Source organism: Diadema antillarum, unplaced genomic scaffold, assembly GCF_040938485.1.
Source record: "Diadema antillarum isolate AM-2024a unplaced genomic scaffold, OU_Dant_1.0 scf00000053, whole genome shotgun sequence".
In the NCBI taxonomy this organism is placed as follows: Eukaryota; Metazoa; Echinodermata; class Echinoidea; order Diadematoida; family Diadematidae; genus Diadema; species Diadema antillarum.
The window spans coordinates 2,815,497-2,829,369 of record NW_027270942.1 but is presented as its reverse complement, the minus strand read 5'-3'; the positions used below and the strand labels follow the sequence as shown (position 1 = coordinate 2,829,369).

The 13,873-nt window shown below is 37.7% G+C and overlaps 1 protein-coding gene across 1 annotated transcript; it reads right to left on the bottom strand.

The window, feature by feature from the left end:
- Positions 1-225: 225 nt before the first annotated feature.
- LOC139715693 (retinol dehydrogenase 8-like) lies at positions 226-5,235 on the bottom strand. Its single transcript, XM_071627242.1, has 5 exons — positions 4,937-5,235; positions 4,495-4,674; positions 3,768-3,861; positions 1,732-1,849; positions 226-453 (listed from the first exon to the last, which is right to left on the bottom strand). Exons 1-5 carry the CDS (start codon positions 5,199-5,201, stop codon positions 226-228), a joined length of 885 nt encoding a protein of 294 aa, XP_071483343.1. The 5' UTR covers positions 5,202-5,235.
- Positions 5,236-13,873: the final 8,638 nt, after the last annotated feature.

Sequence of the window (13,873 nt, the reverse complement as noted above, 5' to 3'; positions counted from 1 at the left end):
AAAGAAACATAAAGGTTTTACAATCATCTACTGACACTAGTTCAGGGATATATATATATATATATATATATATATGCCACATCATGATTACTCATAATTCAGATATATGGCTTGTCGCAAATCTTACGATTAATTTTTCATTTTACGATGCTAATTGTAGTTAGTTGGCTGTAAAAGCTGCATGGGCGGAAATTATACACAATAGCCCATGGATACCAGACATGATTACGTCGACAACTTAGACATCAGCTGATACCACTCTTCAGCTCTTTCTCCGCCTACTCCGTCGGCGAACTTCTGCGACATCCGGCCTCGCGAGTAGTCGCTGGTTCCATAACGAATCTTTGGTTGTTCCTCCCGCAGACACTCGACCACGACATCGGCGACATCGGGGGCTTGCTGAGCGGTATTCTTCATGTGACTTGGGACCATCTCCAAGAAGGAGCTCATCAACTATTAGGGGAAGATATACGGTAATGTGATCACTGGAGTCATTGAATCATCATCATGTTCATAATCATCACAGTTGATTTGACAATGTTGCCAATGTTGACATGATTACGTTGTTAAACCAAGGTTGACAATAATTACCTCCGCCAAGGAAGGAGGTTATGTTTTCATCGACGTTGGTTTATTCGTTTGTCTGTTTGTCTCGGTGCTGAATAAGGTTGTGAATGGATTTGAATGAAACTTGCAGGAAAGGTCGATAATGACACAAGGAAAAGATGATTAAATTCTGGTAGTGATCCGGCAATTGTTATGGATTTTTGAAGGACTTTTTTCTAATCTTTTAGCATATAGGTTAAGTGGACTTGGGAGTTCATAAGTGCGTGTGATCTGCTCGGGCGTGGCGCCGCGTACCTGGTGGAAGCTGATGACGTAAACACAAGTCTTCTATTACACACTGTATTGGAAATTGGGCGATCTTCATCATGGGTGTATGGGTGGTGATGAGCGGTGCTTTCATAGCGACTTTCTAGTGACCTCTGCCAAGGAAGGAGGTTATGTTTTTATCGGTGTTTGTTTGTCAGTTTGTTTGTTTGTTCGTTTGTCTGTGCCAAAAATAAATCCAAAACTTGAGGACGGATCTGGTTGAAACTTGCAGGAACAGACAAGGAACAAATTATTAAATTTTGGTAGTGACCCGGAAACTTTTATGACTTTTTGAAGGATTTTCTTGCATATGCTTGTGTGTGTGTGTGTGTGTGTGTGTGTGTGTGTGTGTGTGTGTGTGTGTTGTGAGAGAAAGAAAGAGAGAGAAAGACGGTAGAGGTATATGTGTATGTGTAATTATGTTAGACATTTAAAAGAATGGTGTATTATTGGATAGGGTGATGATTCAACTTTTAATGTTTTGTGAGATATTCATTTAGAAACCACTCTATGAAATGTTAAAGAGCATACAATTCTAAGGGGACTTGAAAGTTAATTTAATGGAAATCGGATTTGAAATGTGACTGAGATATCCAAAACTAAGGAGCAACAAAGAGATCCTGATAAAAGTCATGGCCTGTCACATTTTATTGGGATCGCGTTTTTTTTTTTTTTTTTTTGATATCCCAGCCATTTCAAGACCAATTTTCATCAAATAAAATTTGAATTCCTTTAAGGATTACATGTGGTTTTTTTTTTATTATCTCACAAGCACACACAGACAAAAATTAGAAACCTGCAGCCCCATCCAAACCAAAACTGTACCACTGATGGTAAGATTTGAATTCAGACACCTACCTTTCCCGAATGGGAATCGGGGTCGTTGGCGCGAGCTGCGAACTCGCCCGAAGCTTTGTTCGATGACAAGTTCTTGACAAAGTTTGTTGTGACTGCTCCCGGACAAATGCTGCTGATCCTTCGGGTGGAAGATGTAATGAAAGAAAAAAAAAACCACAATGTTAACCTCGATGATGTGCCTCACACTAAAATCCCTCTAGATTACACACAAGCAGGAATGTACCTTCTAGGTTTAGTCTTTTATGCCTCAATACGTTTTATCCTTCTGCCATACGCATGTATACAGGTGTGTTTCTCTCCGACATGAAATGAACGGTGATATAAAACAAGAACAAGGCTAGACAACATATTTCGAACAAGAGAATGAGAGAGAGAGAGGAGAGAGAGAGAGAGATAGATAAAGTGAGAAGGGGAAAGAGAGCTCATAGATTTATCATCGCGCCCTCTATCGGTCTGATGCCTCAATATTAAATACCTATTTAATGAGTCCTGCTATTGGCTTGTAATATTTGTAGACAGAATAAAGATGTTTTAATGGAATCCACTGACATATCTTTCGAGGGAGACAGTCTGCTGCATGCGTAAATATAATATTCTCTATATACATAATTTGATATTTTATCTTTTGACGGGAAAGTAGCTTCTCTGAATGAAAACATAACAATAGCAGAATATGACAACTCATTTGATCCACATCGTCCACATCAGACCATTTCCTGACTGCAGCAGATCAATGAAACAAGAGTACAACATAGACAGTGTCAGATGATGTTAATAATTCAGGAGGAAGCGAACTGTCAGGTAGCTTGTCAAAATTAGACAGTTTGTCGTTTATTTCCTTCCTCTGTGACAGAATGAGATCATTTTAGGGAGGCACCGAATCTAAACACGAGCTACTAACAACGATTGAAATGCAACAATTGTCTGACCGACTGGAAAAGTCAAGATGAGATGGTAGATAGCATTTGGAGAAACCATTAACAAAATTGTTATGGGGGGGGGGGTCTCCGTCATTACAGGCTTTTTTAGCCATTGGGAGCAGTAATTTAAGACTATGTTCGAGTTATCACATTTTAGACATATGTGTTTATAGGTCAGTTGTGTCACAGAACACCCTACATTGTAAAAAAATCACAATAAAGCCTAACATATTAAAGAAATAATCCTAAGACTATTTTCTCAATAAACCATTGTTACTGTATAAACAGTTTATTCTAGAAACAATTTTATTGTAGCTATATTTAACATGCTGTATATTTAGCAATACTTAACATTGTTTACATTGATTAACATTTTTTACATTGGTTGCTTCTATCCCTAAGTCATATTTTAGAAGTCTTTTGAAGCAATAAAGCTGGGTTTCGTTTCATCTGCAAATGGTAGATAATGCCTTTAACATTTATCCTCTTGGACTAGGTACACCTTCGTTCGATTCAATTCTATTGCAGTGTAGTTCACCGTGATAGCAACTTGAAGTGACCGCAATGAATGTGACATAAGATTACAGTAATCCTTTCAGAAACAAATATGTTTTTTCCATAAAACCACTTTTTCGAGAATTTGGTTGAATATTTCTAGTTGAACATTTCCTCTTCCTTTATTGGTAAATATTCTTTTATATCACCTGAAAATGTACATTATTTTTTTTACGTGAATAACAAGGTAAAAGTGCGATTCATTTTGCTTTTTGTTTGTGTGCTTGCTTGCTTTTTTGCATTATCAAGCCTTGATAAATATCTGTATAGATGTTATTGCATTTATATCATTGGATTGGCAACGACTATTAAATTATCATCATTTTTTCATCAAATTCTTATCATTTTTAGTAATCGTTACGTTCATTCTTAGATATACAATGATCATCAGCTACGAATTATTTATTTGTGTCATAATCAAATAACTCGTACTTTTTTTTTCTTTTCTTTCTTATTTGGGGGAGAGGTTATAAGGTTTCTTTATTGTTTGTGTGGGTTTCTTATTTGCTTTTTTATTAGGATTGATCATTTTGGAACACATTGATCAATCGGAAAGCTTACCAAACTTTAAAGCACTTCAGTTCTGGATAGAGAGCCTCCGTTAAGCCTTCCATTGCAAACTTTGTAGCGCAATAAACTGCACTATACGGGGATCCTGGATGAGAGATGACAAATATGATATCCAAAATTGGCCTATCAATTTTCAAAATGCGTATTTTTGTATGTTTTCATGTTGTATCCTTTAATTGTAATTTTATTTATTATTTTCAGCATTCTTACAGTGAAACAAAAACATCTATGTCGTGTAAGCACTACTATGATAAATACCATTCTTTAATTCTGTTGCAGAATCATGAACAGGCTTGAAATCATTAATTTCATTTTTATCCTTAAATTGGCAACATATTCTATATAACTGACTTTAGTGTTCCTGTATGAAATTTATACTTTTTTTTGTTTTTGCTTTATTCCTGTGTAGACTCAATCGTCTCAATCGATGCAAATTGTCGGTAATAATCTTTATTTTTCTTTTCTTTTCCTTTTTGCATTATAGATTACTGAGGTACAATTTAGAGTTGCCGGTGTCATTGTAGGTATTGTTAGGACGACATGGTAATTCCTGACCCTATATTAACCTTGGACTTGATTGGTTAGCGCAACAGCCATTTAAGGGCTTTTTACACTTAACACAGTTAAACAAAATGTGTCTACAGATGAGAAAAGCATCTCGAGTGTAAGATACGAAATGCACACGGCAGAATATTGCTGAACACGGGTCGTTGCTTACCACAAACTCCTCCAATACTGCTGATGTTGACGATGCGTCCAGACATTTGTTTCTTCATAATTGGAATCACTTCCTGGGTCAAGCGGTAAGTCCCGATCATGTTAGTCTCCAACATAGACCTCATGTCATCCTCGCTCATTTCTTCGAATAGCCCAAAGTAGCCAAATGCAGCGTTGTTAACTGTTTCAGGAAGAAAAAAAAACAACCATGGAATTTGTAGATCAACGCATATTTCTTACAAGATATGCATTTTGTCAAATCCACTGTGTTTTACATCGAATCAAACAATAAAGGAAAAGAAACAATAACGAAGTAAATTAAAGGATGAATTAGAGTTTAAAGAAAACAGATTAGGCCCTAAGACAGGTTTTATGTCGACAGTGAGACTGCAATTTGTATACGAGACCGACGAAGATAACAAGAAAGTAAAACCTATACTCGCTTAAGACATCGAGTTTTCCGTGTTTTTCTACAATTTCCTTCACAGTTGAGACAACTTGGTCCCCTTTGTTAATGTCAAGCTCCCTGACAAAGAGAGTGTCGTTGAGGGCGTTGTCAGCTTCCTTCTCCAGGGCGTCTTTCTTGGACAGGTTCCTCATGGTGGCATAGACCAGGTACGACTTATTGGGGTCCTGGGCCAGCTTGACGGCAGTGGAGAGACCGATTCCTGACGAGCAGCCGGTGATAAGGGTGATTAGAGGTGCCATACTTTTGGAATTTAAGGCTGTGTGAAACCAGGGTATGCTGAAATGGAATGAAGACAAAATATAACTATTTATGAATGGAGCACTGCCTACAAGCTATGCGCACGTGCACTACACAGAGAGCTACCGTTGTTCTGAATCAGACAGCTTCAGACACAGACGTTTGACATGGAACTGCTTCGGCAGAGAAATCGACAGAATCGATAACAGCTGTCAGGCGATATAACAGTTAACGGAATTCCTGTTTCCCTTTGTCAGCGGGTGTTCCCGCGTTGTTATACTTCATTCTCTCGAATGTACTCGGACACATTCAGTTTCATACTGTAACCATGTTGAGTCTCATTGAATTTACCTGTTCGCATTTACCGTTGCATTTTTAGTTCTTTAATACATGTATTATAGTAGTAATATATCACTGCTTTTGGAATCGCATCAAAGGACAAATAGCATTATGTCATGGTATCTGCGCATAGATCATTAATTTGACTCTGGAAATTTTATATGTGCATCTATTTCTGGTCATCGGAATTGATAATCCATCATCCCGATATCATACCTAAGTTGGAACCTTTACCTAGATAGGTTTGCAGGTTATATCATAATAATTGCTGTGGGACATGTTTGTTTCTCAATGAAAATGAGACTTCAGTCGTAAAGGTGATTTTACAGAAAAAGACAACGTCATTAACGCAACATGGAGTCCAACTAAAGAGACAGTAAATGTAATATGACAATGTTATCTGTTATTTACAATTACGTGTGTTATGACAAATTAGAATATGAGAAACGAAATTGGATGAATTTCTTGCTGATCATGTGAACATAAAAAGAATTGTAAATTGTGCACTGGAAGCGTCATCTGGATCATTTTTTTATGAACTAACTACTATCCTCTAGCAGAAGAAGAATTTAAAGGGAAATATACACAAAAGTGATGGCGAAGGCACTGTTATGAAAGCCATGTGAAGTTAATACCAATATTTGCTCATTTTCAGTGGAATCCATGCAGCTTGCGCGTTATTTTTTTTTTTTTAAGAGAGTGCAAATATTAACTCGACGGGGCTCCATTATTAGACTTCGCCCGGTACCGAATCTAACAATGCATGTATTAAGTTATGCACTTAATGAGATCGTATATCGTATATCTATATAGCGTACATTTTATATACTTTGGGGGTTTTTTTGTCCATCATGGTCAGCCGTTGATATAGTCCAATAAAATTATACATAATCAGCGCTCCACACTAATCTTTCTTTTACTGTTGTTGTTGTTGCTGCTGCTGTTGCCGTTTTCATGAATCGTTATGATGATAAAGAATCATAATATATGTTTAATATTTCACAATAACAAATCGAGTTATAGGCCTACATCTCAGTGCGGTTATGATAATTAATAGGGTAAACTTTTTGAAAGACCCTGAGTGTATTATACAAAATACTCTAATCAAATTTTCCATGGAAATCACTGAAAAGGAATGTTGACCATAATATACAAAATGTACTTGACTTGTTTGTCAATTACCCAGGTGCGACACCGAGGGAATTCCTGTCCATGTAATATGTTGCTCTCATTACAACCTACTTCATGAGACTTGTTCCATTTTGTTAAAATCCCATATGCAATGGACACAATATATAAAGGCACATAGGTTATGGAAAGACCACGTGACTCTGCAACCTATAGCCCTATATTCATACGCGTACTTTGGACTCGGCAATGATTGCTCCTAGCTCTTGACCTTACACAAGAATAACCTGCTTTCATTTCTCAAGTAACAATGGACGACTAGCGAATTGAAAAAATATGAGAAAATATACATGATGAGCAGCAAAGCAGCAGAGAAACACGGTTCATATCACGCACAAGAAATCAAGATCTGCTTTATGAATTGGAATGATGGGAGGATTAATCAGACGAGTCTGTATTCATACGTGTGCCCTACATCTAATAAAATCATATAACAAAAATTACTATGCACCTAGATGTAAATAATTAGTCTACATCGCAGCCCGAGCTTTCCTTCGTATGTAGTGTATGTATGCATCACGCCCCCCCCCCCCGAAAATATGAAATAAGAATAGAAAATAAGTCGTGAATAGTGGTTGGTATACATCATATGTTGCAGATGGGTGAAAAATCAACTGTGCCTGAAAATTATCTTTCTGGAGTGAATCAGGAATTCACCGATCTTCATCAAAAAAAAAAAAAAAATCAAGTAACCTAGCTTTTTCAATACCGGGTAATATTATTGCGTGCGAAGTTGCATTGTCACCATGCGTGCATAATATTATCATCATGCACCACAGTAGAGACATGTGGACAGACAGACGAGAATAATGGACAATACACACACACACACACACACACACACACACACACACATCACACACACACACACACCGAAGAAGCATACAACCTTTCTTTGTGTAATACCCAATGTAAACATTATGATACAAATATGAACTGTATTTTTTTTTCTTTTCCGGGATATTATTGTTGCCCTGAGGGATCTCAACTCCATGCTATGACCCGAGGAGCTTGCTCGGAGGGTCATAGCGTGGAGTGAACAAGGGACAGTTATGTATCACTAATAATGCCCAGATTAAAGCAATTCATGTCTGACTGATATAAACAGAATAAAAGTGTTTACAGTTTTGCTTGGTTGATAGCGATCGCGCTAGCCAATTTACACACATTCATAATTGTAAAACTAATTGTCTTATATTATGCTCTGCCTTCGCATTGCGATCGAATCGGACAGGGGTAACCTCGAGAGTTGGAAGCCAAGCGTTCACAGCAAAATGTATAACATAACTTTTGCGAACCCAAAAGAGGGCGTTTTGTTGCTTACTAGTATACAACTGTATGAGGCAGTAGGGGACGCCGACATAATACGGACACTATTGGGGTGGTTTAGCACGATCTTTAAAAGATTGAAGGCAATTATTGAAGTTATTCCTCTATTTGCAACCAACCAGAACCAAAGAGCCATCAAACAGTAAATGAGGTATACAAGTATAATGTTCCCTAGCTACGACTATATAGGTGCTTCGCTTTAGTGTGAAGCATGATACGAATATTAGGTGTAACCTATATTAGTCACACTTTCGTTGTTTCGGTGTTATGCTCTTGCTGTCGCTTATACTTTTATCACGTAACCAATAAGTCTTGTAGTATTTTTGGATGGGGCAGAAAGAGCATCGTATAATGATAAAAATAGGCTTGTCAATATATGCACCTACGTATGAGAAATGTGCATATTCATTTCATGTATGTAGCCTATGTATAAGCAGCATACAAACTATAGCATGTATCATCATGTAATGTTATACATTATGCATGTAGGTAGCCTATATGTAGGCCTATACATGTACCAGTATGTATTTTGTAAGTATTTACGATACTGTTCTGTTTACTATACCCATACGTCACATAACACACAGAATGTTTAAATGCCATGCAAAAAGAATAATGGTGACATGTGAAACTATACATACAATCCACATGATCTAATACTTATTTGTAGGCTACCTATACCGGTTGTACGTGTACCGGAAAAAATGGATAGGGCACAGAAAGGGACTTGTAAGGTTTCACCAAGCATAAAGCATGGTCACGGGATGTGTTCTCATGATAGCAACACAAACGGGCAAAGACAGTCCTTGCAACTCGGTTCTCGCTGCGGGACTACATTTTGAACATGACATTCATAGTATTACACACGCACGTACTCGTAACTACATTGTGTGTAACAAGTGGTCGTGATTGGGTTGGCCCCCGGGAAATCCCCACTCCCCAGCTCCGTCATTAACTACATACTGTATGTACTATTAATGTGACAGAAATTGGTGATTTCGTGTGAGCTTTACCGGACTATGCATGAAGCAAGATTTAAAAGTCTTACCTGGGGAAGCAGTGAGCAGTCAGCTTACTTGGTGTTCACTGGTTGATACCAAAGCTTGGACTGTGAAACGACCAACGACATCCATATGTGTAGGCAGCTGGCAGTGGTGTCGGGGGGGGGGGGGGGATTTAGGGATTCAACGACACTGATTTACAGGCCATTGACTTTGAACGTTGTTCTCAATATCAAGTAACCCGCGTTAATCACGTTAGTAAGTGTTGCTTCGTTACAGCATAAAGGAGATAAGATATGCCATGACCTACTGTTGTAATGTAGGACCTACATGATGTTCAGTGTCATTATGATGCACGAATTGTTATGATGTCATTTTGGCTTTTTTTTTTATTGTTCAGAATGCCATTTCGTTGGATATTGTCAACAATTTGTGCATGTCCTCCATTACCGGTGTTTGTTCATATTTCCTATCTGCTCCTTTAGTCAGGACAGGGTCAAAGGCATGATAATGACTTGATATGATATCAGGTCAGGGCCATGTTTTATATGAAGATTTATATTTGATTATAGTTTATTCATATCATAAGTCTGTGGCAGCCTGTGTGGTAAGGAAATTTATAATCGATTATATATATATATATATATACATTATATATGTAGCCCAGATGGCTACTAGCACATATAATAAAGAATAGAATAAGGATAGAAAGTTAAAGAAAACAGAAGCATTACAGTTGTTTTCCAAGTCACCCTGTGACGTCAGTATGAATCAGTCTTTTCCCCTTCTTGGAGTTTTTGAGACCCTTTATTTTGCTTCCAGCTAGACTTCCTTGTTTTGTCAATTCTCCTCTCCCAAGAAAAGTTATTGGTCCTAGGAATTTATGAGTTTGGCATTGGCTATACACTGCAAAAAGTCCGGTGTTAAATAGTGAACACCGAGCTGGTGTTAAATTTTCGGTGCTCATTTATGGTGTTAAATTAACACCTCCGGGTGTCATTTCCAAATTTTAAACTGTCTTTTGAAGAGTTTCTCAGTAACTGCACTTCTTGTTGATTTTTAATTCAAACAAGACGATCAAGAATTTTACATTAAAATAAAAGATTTTTGAAAAAATTTGAAAATAAATTTACACCAAAGTAACACCAGCTGGTGTGGTCTCTTATTGAAGCTGGACGGGTGTTAAACCATTGATATTAACACCAACAAATATCAAATCAACACCATGTGGTGTCATTTTTGAATTAACACCAGTACAGTGTCAAAATAACACCAGGTACAGTGTCAAATTAACACCACGAAGTGTCAGGTGAACACTTTTCAACACCATCACAGTGCATTTTTAACACCTGTGGGTGTGGTCCTTTATTGAAGTTTGATCGGTGTTAGATTTAACACCCGTGGTGTTAAATCTAACACCGATGTTTTTACAGTGTACTTTCTCCAGCTAGTGGTCAGTTCTCCGCACTCTCCATCCACAAAGCCCCAGTCCAAATTACGGGAATGACGTGTTTTTGCCCTCTGATCCCTAAACATGAATGACCCTCTCAGCTGGAAGGTCGTTCTCCAGCCAGAACTTCTCCTTTATTTTGATGTACTTTCCTATAGTGCAGTAGGTCAGACAGGAATTCCAAAGACAAATTCAGGGACAACAACTCAGAACAACGATGACGGTGACGTTGGACGTCATAAGGACACTAACATTCATTTGGTTTATTATTTTGTTATCCAAGAAACAATAAAGTCTTGACCAGTAGTTACAGAGAAGAAGGAAATAAAGAAACTAAAAGACAGTGGGCGAATATATCAGAAATTGAGATGAATCAGAGAAAACGGAGTTCCACAGAAACGAATGGGAGGAGCTAATGGAAGATCTGACCAATAAGAAATTAATTTCCAGTGAAGATCACACCCCAAAATAAGATTTAGCCAATGAAATACTTTTAGGGAAAGGATACCAATAGTAAATTTGTTATAAAAGACCATGTTTGAGGAGAGTTAGATTATTGATAGAAGAGAGGGGACACAACAGAGGAGCTGCGTGATTAGAGAGACCGGCAGATAGAGAAGGGCCAGGAATAGTTGGAGACCACATCTGAGATAGAGTTAGGAGATCCCCTTTCCTTATCCATCATGCTCCCCTCCATATTAATGAACTAAACTCTATCAACGCTGTGAGTGTGACGAGGATCTTGGTTGAACTGCCCAAGAGTTAACTGGTTGACAACGACAAGTTGAGAAACTTTATACCACGACAAGACAGAACTTTGGTTTACACCAATCTTGGGTGTAATGAACTCCAAATAGTCGACTGGTACGTGCCATTAGAGATGTTGAAGCGTCCTGTCAGGTTGCCACAACGTGGACAGCAATGGTGACGAATCGATTAAGGAAGCAGTGAAAGCAGACCGGTTAACAGACGCCCCAGCCCCGTGGACGAGCTCGATATGCAGGCGAGAACCTCATCTAGCGACCATGCCGACATCGAGATAAGTGGCCACACCCATTAACATCATTATCTCCCTACTAACAAAACCCCTCCCCTTCCCTTAAGAAGTGTTAAAGAAGTAAAGGTCTCCAAAGGTGTAGAAGAGTAAAGTGATAAATGATGTGTTCAATTGTGTTGTAAGGAAAGTAATTGGTGTTTGTAATCAAGTATCTATATTTCAGACCTACGAGGAGGCAGGTCGGTGAATAAATATGCTGTTAGCAGCATTGACATTATCCCTGTAAATTTTATCCCTTCTCCCGCATTTTATATTCACTATTGTTGTGAAGCAATAATTAGTCTCTTTCTGACTTTTGGAAATTTGTTGATGATTGGTGTCTATGTGATAAGCTAACCCCCGACCAGTACAGAGAGAAGCTAACAGACCAGACCAAAATTTATCCGCCTCTGTACAACATTGGTCGGCCCCTAGAGACAATTAGGGGTGTGGGGGTTGCATATATATATACACACATTTTTTTTTTCAATAAAATGGGGCCCAGGACAATTCGGACCATGGAGTAATTCCATGTTCGGACCTTGTCCGAGACCCGTCATGAAGGGGAGGGGGGCAAATTAAAATGAAGCGGCAGCTCCCTCTACAAAGTCTCTGTAAATCCGTCAACTCGATGGGTTGTTTTTCAAATGTTACTTTACGCTACAAAGAATTTCGAATACAGTGGACTCCTGTTATACTGAAGTCCCCGGGACCAGCAGATTTCTCCGTAATATCGAAATTTCGTTATAACCTAACAAAATCGTAAATAAACAATTAAAAAAAAACCAAAGGGAGGATAATGTTGCGGCCTGAATTTTTATTTCGTTGTAACCGGAATTTCGTGAAAACCGCGTTTAAACTGGAGTGCACTTATATATTACATATACTGCAACCCTTTCAATTGTTTTATGTAAAGTATAGGGCTGTATATATTGAAGATTTTGTGCTATCATCCTTAGCATTACGCAGCACAACTATAAGTTAGCCCACTCGTAAGATTTCATAATAGGGAGGGATATCTCACACAGGAACACAATAGCTTGAACTGTATGCAATAAACGAAACGGTCATCGAATTATGTTTATAGTCCGTTCTGAGGTAGAATGTAGGCGTTTGGTGAATCCTTTCCTTTTCTCATCTCGCTTTCTTCTCCATATTCCCCTCATTCTGTATTCACTTATCGTATCCCATACATCTTTGCGTTTTTCTTTGTTTTTATTTTCGTTTTTTCATTTGTCGGTCATGTCACTCATATTTCTTTTATTACTTTTAATTTGTATAAATACTTTGTCATCCAGTTTTGTGGGTCTTCATTTCTAACTTTTCCTTCTTCCCCTCCATTTCTTCTCTCTCTCTCTCTCTCCCTCTCTCTCTCTCTCTCTCTCTCTCACTCTCTATTTCTCTCTCTCGTCGTATTTTTCTTCCCTTGATTTTGTTCACTATCGTGTATTTTCTTTACATTTTTCCTTTTCATCAATTGTATTTCACTCTTGTTTACTTTATTATAATTATTCTGTATATTTTCAGGTAATTTGAAACTCATTTTGTATAATTGAATTTATAATGTGAAAACAATCGTGTTTACATGGGACTCCGATACCCAACATATGGGTTATTAAGTATTATAAACTCTCAAACGTTCAAACTTTCCTATCACGTTTTAGATGAGTAAAGGACCTGCTAAAATAAATAAAAGTTATAGGCCTACCTACCCGAGCGGGTACGAATTAGCTTTTATGATGGTTGTCAGCAATATTGAAACTACTTTAGCCCCTTGCCTATACCTGCTTGCATGTTGTGGTCGGCAATTTGAAAATCAATTCAAATATCCACGTCATGCAATTGACTAATTTCAAGTCTGAGACGGCATTAGATTTGCGCATTAATGGAAACGAATGCACTGGATAACATGAAGGACTGAAGGAAAATGATAGGAGTTAATGGTTTTTCCAAAAGCAAATGGTCATGAAATTATTGAAAAAAAAGATATCAATTACCATTTTGTGTCATTTTATAATCACTCATGTTTAACAACGCCTAATTTGCAGGCGAAATTGTAGAATAGTAGCTATACATGTAGACTAGTATACAACACAGTTGAATGTATGATATTGGTGGGTTATCGTAAGCATGGTACGGCACCAGACATTGGTGAAAATGACTTGTAAACGTTAATCCTTTGCTATCGATAGTAGTATGCTACAGTTTCAAATATTGTATAGCAACTAAATAAATCCATACGTCACTCATTCATTCATTCATTCATTCATTTATTTCTTTTCCATTTCAAACAGAAACATAAAAGTATTTTACAGAAAATGAATACATAAA

Bases quoted from the DNA above. Each gene is read 5' to 3' on its own strand.
- LOC139715693 (XM_071627242.1), bottom strand. From the start codon at position 5,201: ATGGCACCTCTAATCACCCTTATCACCGGCTGCTCGTCAGGAATCGGT. The intron at 3,862-4,494 runs GTAAGCAACGAC...TCTCTCATCCAG, and splicing joins CAGTATTGGAGGAGTTTGTG to GATCCCCGTATAGTGCAGTT. The intron at 1,850-3,767 runs GTAAGCTTTCCG...TTCCACCCGAAG, and splicing joins CTGAAGTGCTTTAAAGTTTG to GATCAGCAGCATTTGTCCGG.